This window comes from Salmo salar, chromosome ssa22, assembly GCF_905237065.1.
Source record: "Salmo salar chromosome ssa22, Ssal_v3.1, whole genome shotgun sequence".
In the NCBI taxonomy this organism is placed as follows: Eukaryota; Metazoa; Chordata; class Actinopteri; order Salmoniformes; family Salmonidae; genus Salmo; species Salmo salar.
This window is the reverse complement of record NC_059463.1, coordinates 14,887,243-14,909,492: the sequence shown is the minus strand read 5'-3', so window position 1 is coordinate 14,909,492 and position 22,250 is coordinate 14,887,243. Positions and strand designations below refer to the sequence as shown.

At 40.4% G+C, this 22,250-nt stretch overlaps 1 protein-coding gene across 21 annotated transcripts in view; it reads right to left on the bottom strand.

Annotated features, from left to right (window-relative positions):
• Positions 1 to 13,770: 13,770 nt before the first annotated feature.
• Positions 13,771 to 22,250, bottom strand: part of LOC106582854 (forkhead box protein P1-B) — a 213,748-nt gene continuing 205,268 nt past the window's right edge. For 16 of the 21 annotated variants that reach the window (XM_045705053.1, XM_045705056.1, XM_014166388.2 and 13 more), the window contains 4 exons: positions 21,885 to 22,054; positions 21,500 to 21,569; positions 21,101 to 21,267; positions 13,771 to 18,372 (listed from right to left, as the gene is read on the bottom strand). In XM_045705053.1, the coding sequence (XP_045561009.1) occupies positions 18,234 to 18,372; positions 21,101 to 21,267; positions 21,500 to 21,569; positions 21,885 to 22,054 (546 nt within the window). In that variant the 3' untranslated portion in view covers positions 13,771 to 18,233. The remainder of the gene's footprint in view (positions 18,373 to 21,100; positions 21,268 to 21,499; positions 21,570 to 21,884; positions 22,055 to 22,250) is intronic. The other 5 variants (XM_014166392.2, XM_014166390.2, XM_014166394.2 and 2 more) reach the window with 2 other exon arrangements.

Here is a 22,250-nt window from a genome sequence, read left to right as displayed (position 1 = left end):
CATACGGCCCAGTACATTACTGGGTTCAAGCTTCCTGCCATCCAGGACGTATATACTAGGCGGTGTCAGAGGAAGACCCAAAAAATTGTCAAAGACTCTAGTCACCCAAGGCATAGACTGTTCTCTCTGCTACTGCACGACAAGCTGTAACGGAGTGCCAAGTCTAGGTCCAAAAGGCTCCTTAACAGCTTCGACCCCCAAGCCATAACACCGCTGAACAATTAATCTAATGGCCACCTGGACTATTTGCATTGACACCGCCCTCCCCCCTTTGTTTTTACACTGCTGCTACTCGCTGTTTATTATTCACTTTACCCCTACCTACATGTACAAATTACCTCAACTAATCTGTACCCCTGCACATTGACTCAGTACCGGTACCTTGTGTATAAAGCCTCGTTATTGTTATTTTATTGTGTTACTTAGTATTTTATTTTTTACTTTAATTTATTTAGTAAATATTTTCTTAACTCAATTTTCTTAAAACGGCATTGTTGGTTAAGGGCTTGTAAGTAAGCATTTCACCTGTTGTATTTGGCACATGTGACAAATGCAAATGTATTTAATTTTATTTGATTACTTATAATTTCATACTTTATATGGCGCTATTCTACTCAGTACGAGAGTTCTTTTTGGCCCTCACAAGTTTTCATCCCTGATATTGAGTAGCCTCAACCAACACGGTTAATACGTTCATTTGCAAGACTGACAGATATGTATGCGCATGAAAAGGCATTAGAAATCAGCAGTGAAACCTAGCCCATACAGACGTGTGATCAGAGGGCGTAGGTGTAACAGGTAAACTCAGGGGAGGGTGTTTAAGCCCTAGTTAGGCATGTAAATCCCACCCTTTACAGGCAAAGCGCTCCAGTAGATCCCTGTCAATTTCCTGCAGCTGTGCTTGGGCGGATTTACATGAATACACTCTATCACTTGAGCTTAGCCTCCTGTATTATACATTTACTTAGTTTTGGGGGAAAAGGTTACAAAAGCTTTGGCAAGTTTTTTCTCTCTTTCTCTTTCACTCTTTAACTTTTTTGTATTTTCCTGAGAAAATAAGGTTTTATTTACAAGCCACCTGGTATGGCATCTTTTGTAAATTGACTCCTCAATTCTGTCCATGGGCCAGGCACAAGAAGGTTAGCTGCCTGTTTCCTGATAAGCTGGCAGAAGCTATCAACCCATGCAAGAATATATTGCTCTGTATTTCTGTCATGCTTTATCATCAGCTGAGGTGAAACTAAACCGGTTCTAAGCGAGAGTAGAAGGGCCATTTCTGTGGATTACAGACTCCGACTTTAATTTCAAAGACCAATGGTGTATCCAGGGAAGGTGCAAGCTTCGCTTGCCACAGATTGGCAGCAGGGCTCAGATAAGGGCTCACTCTCGTTGTTCGAATTCACCATGGGGGCCTATTGATCTCTGAGCTGGTGGTTCATTTCATAAAATACATGGCAAATGGTGTTAGAGCAATGGTGTGGGTCTCCATACACCAGGCATAGTGAGCCGCGTGCCAACTCCCTTTGTGCCGAGGTATACAGGAAACGCACCACATGAAGCCAGGGAATTTGTCAGGAGTCATTAAGGAAGGAGGTGACAGTCAAATGAACAGCTTTTAGTATTTACAATACTGTACAAAAAGCCACAATGAATGTGATTTCAACACAACTAAGCTGCATGTTTAGGATGCAGGAAATAAGTTTGACTCTGATTTCTTATTGAATCCGAGTCTGTATTGAAAGTCTGTATTGTGGCATTTTCAGGACAATAAATGAAAAGTTTTGTTTTGAATGTCTGGTTTCATCTTGCAATATCATTGCATAGTTGTTCAAGAGTCTTTATGAGAAACCTTGGGGAATCTTTAATATCCATTAGCTTAGGAGCACAATTCATATAGACATGTCTCTCTGTCTCTGTGCAATTTTTCAAGACCAAATTTGTGAAACGCATAATCACAACATGAGGACCTCTTATTTTAATATCAGTGGGTGTTATTATTAGAAACCCATTTCAAATGATATGTCACGAGGGAGCAAATATCATTTACAAATCACTAATGACTTGCAAACAGTCCTTTAGCCTCCGGTGGAAGATGACGACTCTACACAGTAGGCTATGCGCTTGCCATTTGGCAGAGACTCACTGAGATCCAACATTTTGGTGGGAGGAAGAACAGGGGAGAAATCCAACGTGACACCTGTGCACATAAGAAGAGTGATTCAGTTGTGATTCCCTGTCTTATCTCTTAAAAGCCAATCACTCAAACAACTCATTACTATGATTGTCTAATGGTTTTGTGGTGTTTGTTCTGAATATGCAAATGATACACTAAAATATGTACATATCCTGTGCTGAAATGGTTTTGATTCTGATATCAATTATTTAGTGGGCATTATTAATATTACACTACATCTTTAAACTGGGCGGATCGAACTCACCTCAATGCCGGACTGCCTACAATGAGTCATCAATAAATCATGTTCATAATGTCAGGGAAGACACTATACTAGATCCTTGATCTAATTTTACGTGGACTCATTTGGTCATTAGTTCAGTTTGGCGTGAATGCCATTCTATGCAAACGACGAAGAGGTGGCCGGGGTGCCTGATATGGCCTGACAGTTAGTGTATCAAGCTGGTCCTTCATTAATGTTAATCAGCGCGCAATTGCAAATAATCAAATCAGTATCAAATAAGTTCACCTATATGCACATATTCGAAAGTACTTAATTTTCTATGTAAAAAACAAGAAATTCTGGATTCATCATTCATCAATGGTCTGTCATCTTGGTACTTCTCCCCTCAGATTCTCTTTGCTTTTCATGAACCTCATGCTGACATGCTGAGTTGTAGAACTAAAAGTTATAGATTAACAAATATATGATCGATTTTGTAATTATCGTGTTATTTTTTCCACTTCAGTTAAGAATACACTCTGTTAGTGTCAGGCGTCGTATTGAAGAGACCAAGGCGCAGCGTGTTGAGTGCTCATCTTTTACTTTTAATGAAAGCACTTCACAAAGAAAACAAACGACAGCCAAACAGTTCTGTCAGGTATACTAACAAACTAAACAGAAAGCAACCACCCACAAAACCCAAAGGAAAACAGGCTGCCTAAGTATGGCTTCCAATCAGAGACAACGAAAGACACCTGCCTCTGATTGGAAACCATACTCGGCCAAACATGGAAAACGAAACATAGAAATAGAAAACTAGAACAAATTCCCCTAGAACCAAAAATCCCCAAAACACACAAAACAACCCCCCTGCCACGCCCTGACCATACTACTATGGCAAATTACCCTTTTACTGGTCAGGACGTGACAGTTAGAAAGTTTGACCCACTAAAGGAAAAGTTGTAGCGACTGTTGGATTTGAAACGTTCAAACGTTTTGAGAAATGTGGCTAAATGGAGAACTGAAAAGATGTGACACAGACCACAAGGAGGAATCTATCTTTATCACCACCTAGACATAATAACTTAATGCAAATTGTAACTAGTTAAGCACAGCAAAATGATATGATGCCATTGTCTCCGCCAGATTGGTATTATAATGTTAGCATGTGCAAAATAATTACATTTTCTTCCTGATACAATTACATTATTTGTTCTGGTTGTATTATACACCAATAAAAGCAAACATCATATTAGGATTCATGGTACTTTCCCCATTGCATTATCAATATGTGGAAATAATTGTCTGCTGAGAGATTAAATTACATTATTGTGTATCTTTTTCATTCCTAATAAATAATGATGGATGGCTTTTATTTTCATCACCACCTGCAACCATTTTGTCTTCCGCTTGCAAGTTAACAATGAAATAAAAGAAAGAAAGAAAACGTATGAGAGTGAATACCACAAGCTTTTCAATGCTTCTCAGACTCTGAAGTTTGAGCATTTGTCCTTTGTGGGAAAACACCACAAACAGTGTATTATTTCTGCATAATAAATTGAATCAGCTTAGCCTAGCTAAATAAAAAAACGAAGAAAAAAAAGCTTGCCATCATCCCGACTGTGTCTGTAGTCATTGATTCCTGTCTTGAATAGGTGGCAGACTTAGACGTGGGTAGTTAGTGATGTGTGTAGACATGACGTGGGGAAGATATAGGAGTAGAGTCTATATAAACATCATTTCTTATTAATTAGCAAGTCTATTTTTATCAGGATCTATATTCAAAGCACAGAGACACGGTCTCCAAATATCTGTGTTTATTTCCGAGCTGTGTCAGTAATTAGGATGTCTGTTAAATTCCTTATGGCTGATAAATGTATTGACAATGCCTCTAGGTGTGCACAGATCCACTGTGTAATCCTGCCTATGAGTAATGGTATTGAAGCTGAGCTGACTGACAGCAGGGAGACGTTACTAAGCAAGCGTCCTAAAGATTCTTTCCCATCCTGGCAAATGCCTTAGATTATATGTCCGCATACGGAGGCATTTTACTCATTTACAATTGTGTTTCAGTGTAGTTTTTTTTTTGTGCAGAGCCTCACTTTTAATCAGTGAATTGCACTTTGTGGCGATAAGAGAATTGATTAGCTACCAGTCTTCTGGAGGCTTCGTGTTTAATTGGGTTTTCTTTTTTGCAGCCCACGTTGCTTAATAGTCAATACTGCTCCCTCAAACCCCTGTTGCATTTGATGCATTTGTTGGCATGCTGTTATTGAAGATAAAACAAGGTAAGGACATAATAGTCCTAGTTAATTGGCATCAGAAAGAAAAATGCTGTTATAACTTCATAACTTCTTAAGTCATGCCTTGTGCACAGCTAGACGTACACCAGCGTAAAATTTACATTTTAATGAAATATTTGAATAAGTACTTGAAATTCACTCTACCAAGTCTCCCAGTTCTAAAACCAACATTTCATGTTTGTGTTTTGAATGGCAGCGTCAGGGAAATTAGCATGTCAGTCATACAGATTAGGGAGGCATCAGTGTAAAGTCGCAGACTGCCTCAATCAAGGTTCACTGCAGGTAAACACTGGCCATGACATGTTTAAATGATAGCTTTTAGGAAAGAGACAGTATTACATTTAGAGGGAAATGAGAGAGGGAGACAGAGAGAGATTGAGTGTTCACACAAACATCAAAGCTTGTTTCCATTTGGAATAATACGCTTTGCCAGGGTTTTGGTTGGATAAATGAGGAGTATTCTTTCAATCACAGCTCTAATAATAATGTAATAATGTAGGGTCAGGGTTAGTTAATAATCTAGTAATAATGTAAAAGCTGTTGGTTAGTTTGGTTATGGGTTGGATTCTATATGTTCATGTGTCAAGCCAACTGTTGTTGTTTGTAATGACACTGTACAGTTGAAGTCGGAAGTTTACATACACTTAGGTTGGAGTCATTAAAACTCGTTTTTCAACCACTCCAAAAATTATCTTGATAACAAACTATAGTTTTGGCAAGTTGGTTAGGCCATCTACTTTGTGCATGACACAAGTAATTTTTCCAACAATTGTTTACAGACAGATTATTTCACATATAATTCATTCACTGTATCAACATTCCGGTGGGACAGAAATGTACATACACTAAGTTGACTGTAACTTTAAACAGCTTGGAAAATTCCAGAAAATTATGTCATGGCTTTAGAAGCTTCTGTTAGGCTAATTGACATAATTTGAGTCAATTGGAGGTGTACCTGTGGATGTATTTCAAGGCCTACCTTCAAACTCAGTGCCTCTTTGCTTGATGACATTGGAAAATCAAAAGAAATCAGCCAAGACCTCAGAAAAAAAATTGTAGTCCTCCACAAGTCTGGTTCATCCTTGGGAGCAATTTACAAACGTTTGAAGGTACCACGCTCATCTGTACAAACAATAGTACGCAAGTATAAACACCATGGGACCAAGCAGCCATCATACAGCCTTCCCTGCGGCTCAGTTGGTAGAGCATGGTGTTTGCAACGCCAGCATGGTGTGTGCAACGCCAGGGTTGTGGGTTCGATTCCCACGGGGGGCCAGTACAATTTTTTTTAATAATAATAAATAAATAAAAAAAAATGCATGAAATGAAATGTATTCACGCTCTGGATAAGAGTGTCTGCTAAATGACTAAAATGTAAATGTATACTGCTCAGGAAGGAGAAGTGTTCCGTCTCCTAGAGATGAATGTAATTTGGTGCGAAAAGTGCAAATCAATCCCAGAACAACAGCAAAGGACCTTGTGAAGATGCTGGAGGAAACAGGTACAAAAGTATCTATATCCACAGTAAAACGAGTCCTATATCAACATAACCTGAAAGGCCGCTCAGCAAGGAAGAAGCCACTGCTCCAAAACTGCCATAAACAAGATCCAGACTACAGTTTGCAACTGCACATGGAGAAAAATATCGTACGTTTTGGTCCTCTGATCTGATGAAACAAAAATAGAACTGTTTGGCCATAATGACCATCGTTATGGGGGAGGCTTGCAAGCCGAAGAACACCATCCCAACCGTGAAGCACGGGGGTGGCAGCATCATGTTGTGGGAGTGCTTTACTGCAGGAGGGACTGGTGCACTTCACAAAATAGATGGCATCATGAGGGAGGACAATTATGTGGATATATTGAAGCAACATCTCAAGACATCAGTCAGGAAGTTAAAGCTTGGTCGCAAATGGGTCTTCCAAATGGACAATGACCCCAAGCATACTCCCAAAGTTGTGGCAAAATGGCTTAAGGACAACAAAGTCAAGGTATTGGAGTGGCCATCACAAAGCCTTGAACTCAATCCTATATAAAGTTTGTGGGCCGAACTGAAAAAGCGTGTGTGAGCAAGGAGCCCAACAAACCTGACTCAGTTACACCAGCTTTGTCAGGAGGAATGGGCCAAAATTCACCCAACTTATTGAGGGAAGCTTGTGGAAGGCTACCTGAAATGTTTGACCCAAGTTAAACAATTTAAAGGCAACGCTACCAAATACTAATATAGTGTATGTAACTTCTGACCCACTGGGAATGTGATGAAAGAAATTAAAGCTGAAATAAATCATTCTCTCTACTATTATTCTGACATTTCACATTCTTAAAATAAAGTGGTGATCCTAACTAACCTAAAACAGTGAATTTTTACTTGGATTAAGTGTCAGGAATTGTGAAAAACTGAGTTTAAATGTATTTGGCTAAGGTGTATGTAAACCTCCGACTTCAACTGCATGTCTCTCCATGGAATTGTCTATGTTAGTGTTCCTTTGTGACCAGGTTGGCATCAACATATATAATTCTCAAGAATTTTTGACATCCAAATTCAAACAACAACTTGGTGTCATCCATTAATTCATTGTGACATAAAGCGGGAGAGGGAATTGTAATTATTCATGTTGTTTTGCATCTCTTCAATTATTCAAACTCAAGAACACTGCTTAATGTTGAATATTGGAACATGACAAAAAAATGCATCTTAATGGAGTTTGGCTGCTTGTTTGGGTGCCTTTCTTTCCTTATTTGGTCATTGGGTTTAGACAAAGGGAAGAGTACAGATACCTGTAATTAATACCACAGTCACATAAAATGATGCAATTTTCAGATGCCCACCTACCTCTTCTTATTGTAATTCCTAGCACGATGTTTCGCAAACTCAGTCCTGGGGACCCCAAGGGGTGCATATTTTGTTTTTTGCCCTAGCACTACACAGCTAACTCTAATAATCAACTCATCATCAAGCTTTGATTACTTTAATTAGCTGTGTAGTGCTAGGGCAAAAACCAAAAGGTGCAACTAACCAAAGTCTTATTGACTTGCTGTAGTATAGACCAGTGGTCCCCAACCTTTTTCGGTAACTGTACCACGAAGTACATTTTGCTCTACCTTAAGTACCCCTGAAGTACCCCCTCATGTGCATTTTACCAGTAGGCCTATGGTCTCATGAGTCTTCTCAAGTACCCCCTGTGGATAGACCAAGTACCCCCAGGGGTCCCAGTACCCCTGGATGGAAAACACTGGTATAGACAACTTAACTGTATGTATGTATGATGGTTTAGGAACAATATTATACAAACGTTTCATACATCTATCCTATCTACAAACTCTCCACGCAGTTGTCGGGTACATCTACGCAAATTAGGCCTGACTTTGACGATACGTTTCTTCTTTGCAGTTCCTGTGTTAAGAGGTCATGGAAAGCCACTGGAACACAATAAGGTGATGGGTGAGGTGAGCTGGCTTTACTGGGCTGATTCATGCTAATTCTAGGAGACCCCAAACCATCTGAGATAAGCTACGTATTTGGCAAACTACTTGATAAACATGTACAAAAGCACGCCCCATCATTCACTATCACACAAGGTTACACTCCAATACTCATGTTTTTTTTTCATGTCAGTATTATAACGCACAACAGTTCCCCCTCCTCTGTAATGGTGTATAGAATACAAGGAGACGTCCAAGGCACTTTGCTATTTACTCAACAGGAGTAATTAGTGTTGGCTACACACAGAGGAGTGCTATAACTGATGTGATAAGTACCTTTATTCTTTCATCAGCCCTGCTCTTCCTAACTTCCCTTTTAATTGCTTGAACTCTCCTTGAAACCTAGATGTGGCTCCTAATGAAGAAGCAAGCCAGGCGAGTATTAATATGTATACTGTTGGAGCTGGGACTGGGAGCTGGGAGCCATGCAGGCCCAGCCTTGTTTAGACTGGGGGAGGGGGCATCCAGGCATGCCTTTTGAACAGCAGGTGGTAATTGAAACAAAACAAGGGCTGATTAGCGAAGCGTCTGGCAACTCATGATCCAAACAGTGCCGCTACAGAAAAGCCCAAACACAAGAGCCCTGGAATAAAGTGGTCATCATCTAATTAACAGAACATGTTTTAATTACAGAGTAAACCAAGCAGCGCAGTGTGTCAATTTAACTGATGTGGTAAGTGCCAGTTTACAATATCAGAAACAGACAAATAATTGGTATCTAATTACAGGCAGGTCTATTGCACACCAGCGCCTCCAGCCCATCTTAATAAACAAGTTTTTACACCAAACCATGAATAGCAAATACTGCAGGGCTGCTAATTGCCACACACTGCAATATTGGTAATGTGCCAGCTTTGGCTTTTTAGGTAAAGCTCTTGTGTGGATTGCTGTTGCTCTGCCATGCTTTAATTAGAATGAAATGAGGAGCAGGAATCAAGTTGTGTTAGTGAAATCCAATAGAAGTAAATAGGATGACTGGCTAATCGGCCCATTGGGTTTCACTGAGGTTGGTTTGGCTCTAGTCATAGAATATCTCTATGCAACTCTAGTAAGCTTTGTTCAAGCTTTGTTTTTTCAAATCCGTTATTGAATACGGACTGTCCAAACAGCAGGTTAGGTGCCCAAATCGAATTTGTGTGTGTTCAGACCATAGAGAATGATAGAGGATTCATCTTTGTATCTGTCGCATTATGGCTTTTGTGAGCACGTGGGTAGCGCCATTGAGGCCATCTCCATTTTGAAGTAGTCTATTGACTGTCTAAAAACCACTTGACAGTTGAATAACCACTTGAGGGCAAATAAATCAGATGTGACTGTTCAGACACAAGTCACATTGCCAGGAATTAGATTTGTATCTGATTTCAGATGTTGTTTGAAATGTGGCTTGAAATATCTGAATCGATGTCGCTTTTTGGCTGTTCAGAATGCTGGAAAAAGAAAAGATTTGAATCAAAAAAACTTGGCTGTAGACTACAATGACTGAAATGTGAGAATACAACAATGATGACCAGATATTTTTATGTATTGTAGGGTTTCATCCAATATTTTTTATTTTTTTACACTATCATATTCATACAATGATTGTTCATATTGTCTGGGCAATATACGATACCAGTCAAACGTTTGGACACACCTACTCAGTCAAGGGTTTTTATTTATTTGTAGTGAAGTATAGTGAAGACATCAAAACTATGAAAGAACACATATGGATTCATGTAGTAAACCAAAAAAAGTGTTAAACAAATTATGAAGCTGGTTGAGAGAATGCCAAGAGCGTGCAAAGCTGTCATCAAGGCAAAGGGTGGCTACTTTGAACAATCTAAAATCTAAAATATATTTTGATTGTGTTTAACACTTTTACTACATGATTCCATATGTGTTATTTCATAGTTTTGACTGGTACAGTAAATAATGGCTTAATTTGCCTTGCTGATTGATGAATGCAGCCTACTGTTCTATAAGGAGCGCCGGAGCCTACAGTATCACAACACAGCAAAGCCCATAATCTGATTCATTATTTTGAAAAAGTGAAATGAATGATTAGTGGTTTGATTTAATATGGTGTTTTCTCACCACAGCAGATGCACGTTGATGGATGAGCACCACAACATTGTTGGGCTAAAAAGACTTTCTCTCACTCAGTCAGGCTATTTTTCAACAGCATGCCACTCAACCTTTGATGTAATCAATGTAAGACTATCCTGTAATTTGATGCAGATGCACACTAAATTATTGATCTCTATTCATGCTTACTATACATACACTGAATGTACAAAACATTAGGAACACCTTCCTAATATAGTTTCACCCCCTTTTGCCCTCAAAACAGCCTCAATTCGTTGGGGCATGGACACTACAAGGTGTTGAAAGCGTTCCATAGGGATGCTGGCCCATGCTGACTCTAATGCTCCCAACAGTTGTGTCAAGTTGGCTGGATGTCCTTTGGGTGGTGAACCAGTCTTGATGAACACGGGAAACTGTTGAGTGTGAAAAACCCAGCAGCGTTGCAGTTCTTGACACACACAAACTGATGCGCCTGGCATCTTTTGTCTTGCCCATTCACGCTCTGAATGGCACACATACACAATCCATGTCTCAATTGTTTCAAGGCTTAAAAGTCCTTATTTAACCTGTCTACTCCCCTTCATCTACACTGATTGAAGTGGATTTAACAAGTGACATCAATAATGGATCATAGCTTTCACCTGGATTCACCTGGACAGTCTGTCATGGAAAGATGTTTTGTACACTCAGTACACACTACAGTTCAAAAGTTTGGGGTCACTTAGAAATGTCCTTGTTTTTGAAAGAAAAGCACATTTTTTGTCTATTAAAATAACATACATTTATCAGAAATACAGTGCATACATTGTTAATGTTGTAAATGACTATTGTAGCTGGAAACGGCTGATTTTTAATGGAACATCTACATAGGCCTACAGAGGCCCGTTATCAGCAACCATCATTCCTGGGTTCCAATGGCACATTGTGTTAGCTAATCCAAGTTTATCATTTTAAAAGGCTAATTGATCATTAGAAAACTATTTAGCAATTATGTTAGCACAGCTGAAAACTGTTGTTCTGATTAAAAGCAATAAAACTGGCCTTCTTTAGACTAGTTGAGTATCTGGAGCATCAGCATTTGTGGGTTCGATTACAGGCTCAAAATGGCCAGAAACAAATAACTTTCTTCTGAAATGCGTCAATCTATTCTTGTTCTGAGAAATGAAGGCTATTCCTTGTGAGAAATTGCCAAGAAACTGAAGATCTGGTCCAACGCTGTGTACCACTCCCTTCACAGAACAGAGCAAACTGGCCATAACCAAAATAGAAAGAGGAGTGGGAGGCCCCGGTGCACAACTGAGCAAGAGGACAAGTACATTAGAGTGTCTAGTTGGAGAAACAGATGCCTCACAAGTCCTCAACTGGAAGCTTCATTAAATCATACCCGCAAAACACCAGTCTCAACACCAACAGTGAAGAGGCGACTTCGGGATGCTGGCCTTCTAGGCAGAGTTGCAAAGAAAAAGCCATATCTCAGACTGGCCAATAAAAAGAAAAGATTAATATGGGCAAAAGAACACAGACATGGACAGAGGAACTCTGCCTAGAAGGCCAGCATCCCGGAGTCGCCTCTTCACTGTTGACGCTGAGACTGTGTTTTGCGGGTCCAATAGAAGTAAATAGGATGACTGGCTAATCGGCCCGTTGGGTTTCACTGAGGTTGGTTTGGCTCAAGTCATAGAATATCTCTATGCAACTCTAGTAAGCTTTGTTCACACTGCAGGCCTTAATTCTCAAATCAGTTTCATTTTTCAAATCCGTTTTGGAATACTGACTGTTTGGACATTTAAGCAATAAAGCCTGAGGGGGTGCGGTATATGGCCAATATACAAGGGCTAAGGACTGTTTTTTGCATGACACAACGTGTCATGATATACCATGGCTTTCAGCCAATCAGCATTCAGGGCTTGAACCACCCAGTTTATAATAACATACAATTGACACTTTGATTTGCGTTTGGAATAATGAAAGTTGGGTTGTTTTGTGTTCTGTTTACATTTATGTATGAGATTGTAATAGCAGTTATTTTGTGATTGTATGATCAAAAAAGTATATTATTTTATACTAATACAATTGCTCAGAGAAAGAGGTGGGGGATCTTTAATGATATGGGCTATTTTGCTTCCACTTGTCCTGGGGCCCTTGTTAAGGTCAATGGCATCATGAACGTTACCAAGTACCAGGACATTAAGCCAGAAACCTGGGTGCCTCTGCCAGGAGGCTGACTCTTCCAGCAAGATAAACCCAAGCACACATCAAATCCACAAAGAAATGGTTAATTGACCACAAAATCTACATTTTGCAATGGCCATCTCAGTCTCCAAACTTGAACCCCATTGAAAACCTGTGGTTTGAATTGAAGTGGTCATTCCATAAGCACAGACAAAGTATATCAGATCTGGAACGATTATGGAGGAATGACCTAAGATCCCTCCCAATGAGTTCTCCAATCTCAAAAAAATGTTCAGAAAAAGGCTCAGTGTCGTAATCCTCGCAAAGGGAGGGTGCTGAAGTATTGAAAACAGGGGATCCAATCATTTTGACACCTATCTTTTTGAGATTGTTAAACAAAATCTATTTCTCTGAGCAATTGTATTAGTATAAAATAATATAATTTTTCCATTTTGTTGAGCATACAATGTAGCTCAGTATTTTGATTATTTATCAAGAGATCCCATCATTGTGGAGCCGACTGTACTGTTTATTACTGGAGATACAACATGGAAATGCAGGACCCCAAATGCTAGATAAAATATTGCCAGCAAAAAGATTGGTCATGATTTTATATTGTTTCTATTAAATCTTGTCTTTCAATGGCTTTAATTAATAATATACTTGTGACATTTATGTATAGGAGCAATAAGCTAAGCGAGAAACAATTTATGTCACCTAAAGCTTTTCAACGAATCAATGCAGCTATTTGTAATTGCTTGTTTCACAAGATTAAAAGTGCTTAGACTTGATCTCTGTCTCCTGTTTTGTGGCCAACATGACCTGTGCTTCCGTCATAAAAAAGCAAGTCTTGGTCATCAGCGTTAATTCCCGTCAAGAAATCCATATCGCTAATATTTCTGGAATTTTAATGCAGTTACAATTTATAGCTTATCAAATGCTGTTACCTAAATTGATGTTAGAACAGTTTAACTGTCTCTTTTTAATTACAAGATAATTTAATGTTGAGGCTGATTATGATAGTGGTGGTCCTTATCACAGACCCAGAAGTCCTGCAGAAGGTGACAAACAGGCCTGTATCTGTGACAATCTAACCTACACAAAGAAAAACATAGAAAAATTGTAATATCATTGTATACTGTAGGTGCAATCGCTGTGGGGAGATTTTTGGAGTATAAAGTACCCATTTGCTATGGCAAGATAACATGAATAAATAAATGATCAAGTGGCCTTTTTCGTTTGCTGCGTCCTGCGTTGGTACATATGAACAAGGCAACTATGATTTCAGTATTTTTTTGTATGCAGATCCCTACCATGTCAACCAAGTAAGAAATGACTTCAGGAAACAAACATGAACAACCAGCATTTTATTGCATTTTTAGAATGCTTACGTCAGTTATCGAGACTGACTGTACAACAGAATATTCTGCATCAGACAGACCAGGAATGATGAGGAGATTACAGACTGATGATAGAGGTGATGAGCAGAATATTTAGTTAATAAACAGAAAACTACAGACTACAGCTTCAACAGAGAACTAACCTAACTGCTGAAACATTAAAGCACCGTGACAGCTGCTCTGCCGTACCCTCTTCCCTCCCTCCCTCCCTCCGCCAGAGGCACGGGTTGAGAGGACGATGGTACAACACAGTGGTGAACGACAGTGGGGTGGATCATGATTGATGGAACCGTGGCAAATTAGCATGGCCACAAGTGTCTTGAGGGGGAATCTGATGCCACCTACACAGAGCACAGCAAGGTCAAAAGGTTACTCGACTTGGGTTGATATTTCTTGTTCAAAATTCAACATACAGTATATCAAGGACGAGTGCAGTCTGACTCACATCAAACGTTTAACCTTTAACCTTTGTGCTCCACTTAAGACTGCTACCTGATGTGCTTGGCTTTACTTATCATGAAAAAATAACAGTTGAGATAAAAATATAACAAAAAAACGGTATGTATTTCACCTAATGATGATGGACTGATGATGATGACATCACTGATGATGTATGTATGAATTAATCGATTCCTCCGGAATAAAAACAAAGCATTTAACAAATACTCTCTACATCTTGGCACTGCATATTTTTCTTATTTTTCCTATTAGTTTCATATAAAATATCATTAGATTGATACACCCTTATATTATTACTGACCACTTAACTATTATTTCTCATCTCTGTGACCCTGGATTTAGTCATGCAAGATACCTCAGTCTTGTAGAGGAAATATACCTGTCTGCCCTTTCTCCGAGCAGTAATGTTTAACATATAGCCACAGAAGGCAGTGGTTGGACCATCAAAAGGAAGTATCAAAAACAGCTTAACACAAGGAAGAACAAAATCTGTACAAAATCCTTAGGTCAATGATAACAGAGAAAAGTCTGTTTTCTATTTTACAGTTTAAAATCCAAAATCTGGGATAATCCCCCACCCTGCCCCGCCCATCTCGCACAGATGTCTGCATGTATGACTTTTTAAAGCAAGGATTACTAAGTAAAATACATTTGCAGTACAGTTTTCTATTCCAATACATACAGCAATTTTTCAAAGCTTTTTTTTATAGTTAACACAAAGCAGTTGTGATAAAGCAAAAAGAATAACACACATGTATTTTTGATCTTTGAAAGAAACAAGCAAAGAAAACGACAAGAAAAAGACACAAGGCTATACTAACAACCTACTGCTGTAAAACCCACGACCAAGCGACTGACAATAGATTGTGAAAAACAGGATCAAATAAAGTTAGGTGATTTCTTCATGAAAAAAGGCCTGAGGTTTGGATTGATTTTGCAAAAAGGATGTGAGACCCTCAAGATTAACAAGCTCAAATGTAGTATTCTTTATCAGTTTTTTTTTCCTTTAAAAAAATATTTTTTCACTCACTACAGTTTTAGACTACACATGCAAGACATACAACTAAATTCAACTGAGTGAAAAACATTTTTTCCTCTTAATTTAATCATTCCCTATAGGTTTGAACTGAGGTCTGTGTACTAACAATTTTCTCATGCTGTTATCTTTAGTAATGTCAAGCTACACATGCTGCGAATGTTCTAATCTACCAGCTTTCCCCCCTTTAGAATACCAAGCAAATCAGCAAAAGACTGGCTTTGGATGAGATCGAGTTGTTCTCACGATCCCAGTCCGGCTGTTACTGACCCATCCCACAGCTGCCTGCTATTGGATATTAAATACATTTTCTGAAAACCACAGATTGCCCTTTTCATTAGTAACAGGAAATGCATGATGAAATGTTCAAATAACTGCCATAAAAGTACCTTGTACCCAGCTTATTAGTTGACAGGAGTGTTTTTTAATATAAAAAGTAATACGTTGACAGAAACTAAACACAATCATAAAGCCTTGCCAATGTTAACAAAGAACAGTAGAATCCCGTCAAGGTAGCAGGACTCACTAAAGAGTGGCATACAATCGTTGGAAAGGGTACAAATTCATAAAGAATAAAAAATTAAACAAAATATTTAATCATTGTGTGGTCCAGTTGAAATATAGAATCCTTTTCACATTGTTCTCTGCAAAGCTCTCCTGTCTACTGGCAAATCAGCATCGTTATTATCATCATCTCCTTTTATCCATCCCCTTATGTTGCACAGTAATCTGCTGCTGATAGATGGACAGAGTGATCCCTTTCCCTCTCATTGGTCCAAAGACCATGCTCCCCTAATTTGGTCATAATGTTTGTCTGACTCTGCATCTCCCTTGAAGTGTTGGTCACTGCAAAGACCTGCAGCTACTGTACTCGTCAAGACAGCCCTTTGGCTTTAAAGGTGATGACAGTCCGACTGCTTGAGGAGCGCCCTCTCTAATCAATGAGCCATTGGCTTGACAAAGCTGAGACTATACTCCATCAATAGATCCTGTCACAATCCAATGGGAGACAATGGAGGATATTTGGCCTTATCTGCTATTGCATGAAACAGAGAACATCGTTTTTACTTTGTAGTTTATCTTTGGTAGTCACAGAACAAGATATCCGACACATCAACAACTAAATACAAAAGTAAAACTAAAAACTGAAATAATAATAATAAATAAAAAATGCAAAGTGGTTGCAGTCTTTAAAAAGTCCTTTTTCTGAGTCTTTGTACGAGCATATTCCGTTTCATATCAATATACCAAACCTAGGATCAAGCCCATTTGTGTTAAGCCTCACAGCGCCACAGTCCCTGCATCAATCCCATTCACTCTATTGCAGGGCCTACATCACTACTCTGACTTGGTCATTGGGTTCTGCTGATGTTGACTTCTGACGGAACCAGATCATCAGTTCCCTTGTGTAAGGGTGGGCGTCTGGGGCCGTAACATGGCTGACAAATACTGGAATGAAGCAATGATCAGGTCTTATTGCCCATTTTGGGATTATCCCTAAATTAAGGACATTAATATTTAATCTGATGTGTGTAATTATTAATAATCACTCAAAACTGAGAGAGCCAACTGGTCATGCATATGGTAAAAAACATGACAACTATAGGGAATGCACTTTGATATCTTCAAGCATGGCCAAACAATCCCTCCATGAGTGAAATTACAGTGTGGAAAACTAGACACGTTTGATCTACGATGACAGTTGTCTTCAGGAATCACAATTAGTTGGTCTAAAATATTATCTTTGTCCTGCACACCTGACATTTCATTTTCTTTCTAAAACTGGGAGCTTGCGAATGATCAGAAATGTGGATGCAGCTAACATGCACTGCCGTGAAGGGCTGTTCTCAAATATCATTTCATGAGGGTAAATCATAACCTGCATGATTTCTCTGTCATTCATTCCCATCTTAAATGAAACTTCATTGATGCGCGGAGAGAGCCTTCATTACAAGTAGTGCATTGCGGATGGACTTCATGAGCTTGGGGGTGGATGGGGTGGGGATGGGCTACATGTCAGGGAGGTGGCATTCTGAAGCATGTGGAATAAATGACAGAAAAATACTACTTGGTATTTTGACATTCTGCTTCATGTAAAAAAACAACAACATGGAGACAACATGAAAGGAAATCATATAAACATTCATCAAGTGCTGACCATACAGAATCTCCACAGCATGGGCATGAGGTCTGATCACTTACAGAAATCAAATGCGATAAAGAGCAATGTACAATGAAAAAGACATACATTTATATTTTAAACCCCTCGCCCTCAAAACACGCCAAAAAACATCCTTCCCACCCTAGATGGAAGCAAACCAATGAAGTTTTGAAGGCAGTGACCATGAACAAAATATATACACACACACATAGTGTAAATTAAATGTCAGTCAATATCTCTTTGAGTTTATGGGCATATGTGTGTGTGGGTGTGTGTGTGTGAGAGAGAGAGAGAGAGAGAGAGAGAGAGAGAGAGAGAGAGAGAGAGAGAGAGAGAGAAAAAGACAGAGAACCCCTCAGCAGTCCGTGCTCAGTGTGGTTGAGTGGCTGCATGCAGTCCATACTGGCTGCACAGTGCAGGTCCAAGTCCATCCTGGATTTGAAATCACCACACTGACCAAGAAGTCCCCAGTACCAAACATGTCCATCCAACGCAGGTTGAGTAGAAATTTCTTTTTTTTTTTCTTCATATTTTCGTTCACTTAAACCAAAAACTAGATATAAATCAAAAATACTCCCAAGTGAGATGTATTCTCGTTCTTGTGTTTTTCACTATGTATTTAATGGCACTAAAAGTCAATTGGAAACATTTGATAGCTGTCATCAGTGGGCTGAGACTGCAGTCTTGTATCTGTGTTATCTGTGACGTCGTGGCATCTCACAGATGACTAAGGTTAGTTCTGCCTCTGGGGGCCTGGCCTTACAGCATGTCATCGTGGCCCTGGTCGTCATCGTAATCTCTGTGGTGACCGAAATCTGGACTGTGGTTGGCCGTCATCACAAGGGAGAGGGGGCCTTCGTGGTCCTCCGGGTCCAGCGGTTCCTCTTTAATGTGATGCCTGCGTGGAAACAGAACACAAACAGACAGGGGATGGTCCAGTTAGTTTATCTTTAGCTGGTTAAACCCTTGTTGAACCTTTCATTCTCTCTCGAAAACAGAATCACAGACATGTATTGATTCAGAAATTAGAAACAAAAACAAATGAATGGCTCTAATGAATCTCTGAGAGGGGCCTCACTGGGCTGGGCTTGATGATAATTTCACCTTCCTTTGAGGTATTCCAATCCCAGGAAACCGGCAGGCTTTATTTTCATAGCAGCTGACAACTGGGTATTCACTTAGAATTGATAAATGAGGAAGATTAACAACGTGCGACGGGGAGAGAGAAGAATGGACTCTGCGGAGGGAGCGAGTGGGGGGTTTGTCAGGCTCCTGGTGGTGGTGGATCAGTGGCGTGCTGTGTGTTCCTCTTCCTACTCGTTAACATGCACAACCTGCGAGGCGGGTCTCCAGAGGATGACCCCGAGCCAGCTTCTATCATTAATCAACTTCAAGCAAACACAGCGACCAGACACCGCTATACATGCTTTAAACTCCAAAATTAATGCATATTTTCACCCAAGTGTCAATAAGAGAAGAAAAGCACTGGCAGGAAGGCGCGAGAGCAGAGCAGAAAGGCACACTCAACACAACATTGTGATAAGAAACAGAGCCCTTACGAGAATAATAACGCTGTCAGTTGTAAACAAGGCAAAACATGAACCCAGCCCACTGCCTGGGCAAAGGAGGCGCTAAAGAGATGAGATCTGCCAAATTCTCATTACAGAAACACTGCAGGAATAAAGCGCACGGGAAGGAGGCTCCACAGGCGCAGAGAGGAGGGAAAAAGGTAATACATTATGAGCAGCTGCGGGATATTTCCCCTTTTTCTAACCATTTCAATTGTTATTTTTAGAAATCGACACACGGAGTCAAATATCGATATAATATCGTTCAAAAATAATATGGCGATGTGTAACTGTATACATTTATTTCCCCCATCACTATATATCAGTACGAGATGCTGAGCTCATTTTGACCAGCGACCAGTAACATGCATGTTCCAGATTTATTTACCCACAAACGTTACACAAATTAGATTTATTTACCCACAGACTTGAAAACAAGTTCAACACAAACGAGCTGACAAAACAGGGAGAAAAGTAAAGTCAGCTTTTCTATTGGTTTCAGATCAAAGTAACTCCACAAGTCACATCGCCTCAGGTCTCAATCCCTAGCTGCAGGGCAAACATGAAATTGTTATTATTATGCTATTGAACTGCATGCTGATTCCACACTCTGCTTTTAATTAGCTGGCTGAGGCTGGATACCTGATTATAGTCATCCAGTAAAATAGAACAGCCCCTGTTTTCCTCTCTGTGTTAAAAGCCTAACTCTGTCTAACACCATGCAGGGCTCTGAGATAGGCAGCTGGTAAACACATGTAAGGCCTGGGCCACTCCATAGTCAGCCTGATGTCTGTACACCAGGTGAAGAGCTGTGAGCCAGGTTTGGTTCGGGTGGGACGAGGATGTTGCGAGTCTGTAGATTGTGTGAGGTGCATCTCTTGGAGGACAGAGAGGAGAGAGGGAGCCGGCTTGAGAGCGATAGAGGGTGCTAGCTAGTAAACCTGAACGTTTGTTTGAAGGCGTGCTGCTTCATAGAAGATAGAAGAAATGTGGCGCTGCGCAAACGCACTGAAGTTGAACGCTCTGACGGATTTTGTACTCGTATAAAGCTTATCCACACGGAGTAATTGTGAAAAAGCTCAGAATATGGGTTTAATCAGCCTCAAGATAAAGAGAGGGAGAGAGACACAGGCAGCCTTTGGGCCAGCACACCCATCCTGTCTCTGCCTTTCCTGTTCCAGAGCGATGCCCAAAGCTATGTTCACAGTGATTAGGGATGGCACTTTTCTCCATTTCGCCACAAGCTCAATACTGCACCTTTTTGTTTTCCGGCACAACTTCCCTCTAGCTCTGATGTTTTACAGGGCCATCCCTAAATCTAGCAGAGCTGCACATTGGTGGTCTGCCCCACATCTGGAAACGATGCTGCCTGCCCCATATTATTTTAGGCTTCAAACAACTTAGCAGACACTCCTATACAACAAGTGAATAGGGAACTGCGGTTTCCAGGCCAACCACAGCTTTCCTACATGGGAATCTTGGACTATTTCTTCTAGAATAATTATGCTTTTTTGTTGTTTTTCTTTCGACGGCTCAGAGGGTTCTGAACGTGTTGGAGCTCATGTTTCAGTGTGGAGGAGACAGCAGCTTTGTCACTTTGCTTTCTGGCATTTTGTAAATATTTTAATCAATTGAAGAGGTGATTATGGCTGGACTCAGCAGATGGCAGGACACATTTTTGAACCGTAATAAAGAAGAGTTTATAAACCTCGTGTTGAAATAACAGAGGGCTCCGGACTTCTCTTCCCGGCCTTGAAACCTTCCAGAAGGTGCAGTTTCCATTTTCAGGGAGGGCTGTAGCCACAGTCCTGGCCCTGACCCTTCATTCAACTGCGCCAATATCATCCTCTCTTTATTCATAATCCTTTTTACCACTGTTCATTTATATAACATCTGACATTTAATATCAAATTCTAAAGCATTTGGGTGGATATTTAAATGTTCCATCAAAATCCATTATATTTGGGATCTATTTGAATCAGTGGTGACCAGCTGAAACTCTTTCCTTTCCTCCAGTCTTAAACAAATACTGTAGATAAAAAGTAAGCAGCCACTCACATAGCTGGCAAGGGAGAGCGTCCTGGACTGCTGTCACTGCCGTTGCTGTTTCCATGGTCCATCGCTCCGTTCATCTCCTCTCGGATGGCATTCGCCAGGGAGTTGAGGGTGGGACTTCCAATGGAAGCAGTAGTGTATAGAGGTATGTTGTTTTCTGCCATTGAAGCCTGACAAGCATGCACAGTGTTAAAACAGTGAAACGGAAGAAAACTGTCAGCACTTTTCAGCCTGCCAACCCACCACCCGTACATCCAAAACAAGGAAGAGTGACCAGGAATAGGAGGTGGACACAGTGTTATGTTTATTATTTCCTGACTTTCTTTCCCTCACAGTAAAAGGTTAAAAGGTAAAGTAGTGAACGCCCAGAGAGCTTGAGACTGAGTCAGTATTCACATTTACCTGGAAGGCTGCAGAGAGAGCTGGCCCATAACCCAAGCTGGTCTGGATGTTCTTCACTAATGCTGGACTTCTGCAGAAAACAACTTTAGTTTAGAAAATGCTCATCATTCATTTAATGCAATCCATGCAATTTTATCAATCCCCAAAAGCACACAGAATCATTTCAATTCATTGTAAGGAAGACAAAACAGGTTGATGAAAGCAGGTTGGGTAAAAGCCTGGTGTATGATGAAAGAGCTGAACACAGAGGCATTGATGGGAACACAGAGGCATTGATGGGAACACAGAGGCGGAGCATGCAGGAGGTGGGGTGGGGGGGTGGGGTGTGGGGGTCTGGGGGAAGTTGGGGGTCAGGAAGCAGAGTGGGCCAGGCGGAAGTGCTTACTGTACGAGCAGCTCATCAAAGTTCTCATCAGCGGTGTATTTCCGAGGGCGGCCTCGCTGTACGTGGCGGCCGCGTTTAAACTCCTCATCATCAACAGTCCAAAAGGACCCAAACTCATCCTCTACTCTCACAAAGCACTTATGCAGGGAAAGGTTGGTGCGAATGGCACCCTGAGCAGGAGACAAGCATCAGGGCAGCCAGATGCAGACGCAGTGATCACAACAACACAGGGACAGATAGACAGAGGGACAGACAGACCAACACCAGTCACAGACAGAGGGACAAGGGAGGAGAGGGAGATGATCAAAATGAAAATAAGCACAAGCCAATGTGGGTTATGGTTACACCACCAGGAGTAGAACACGG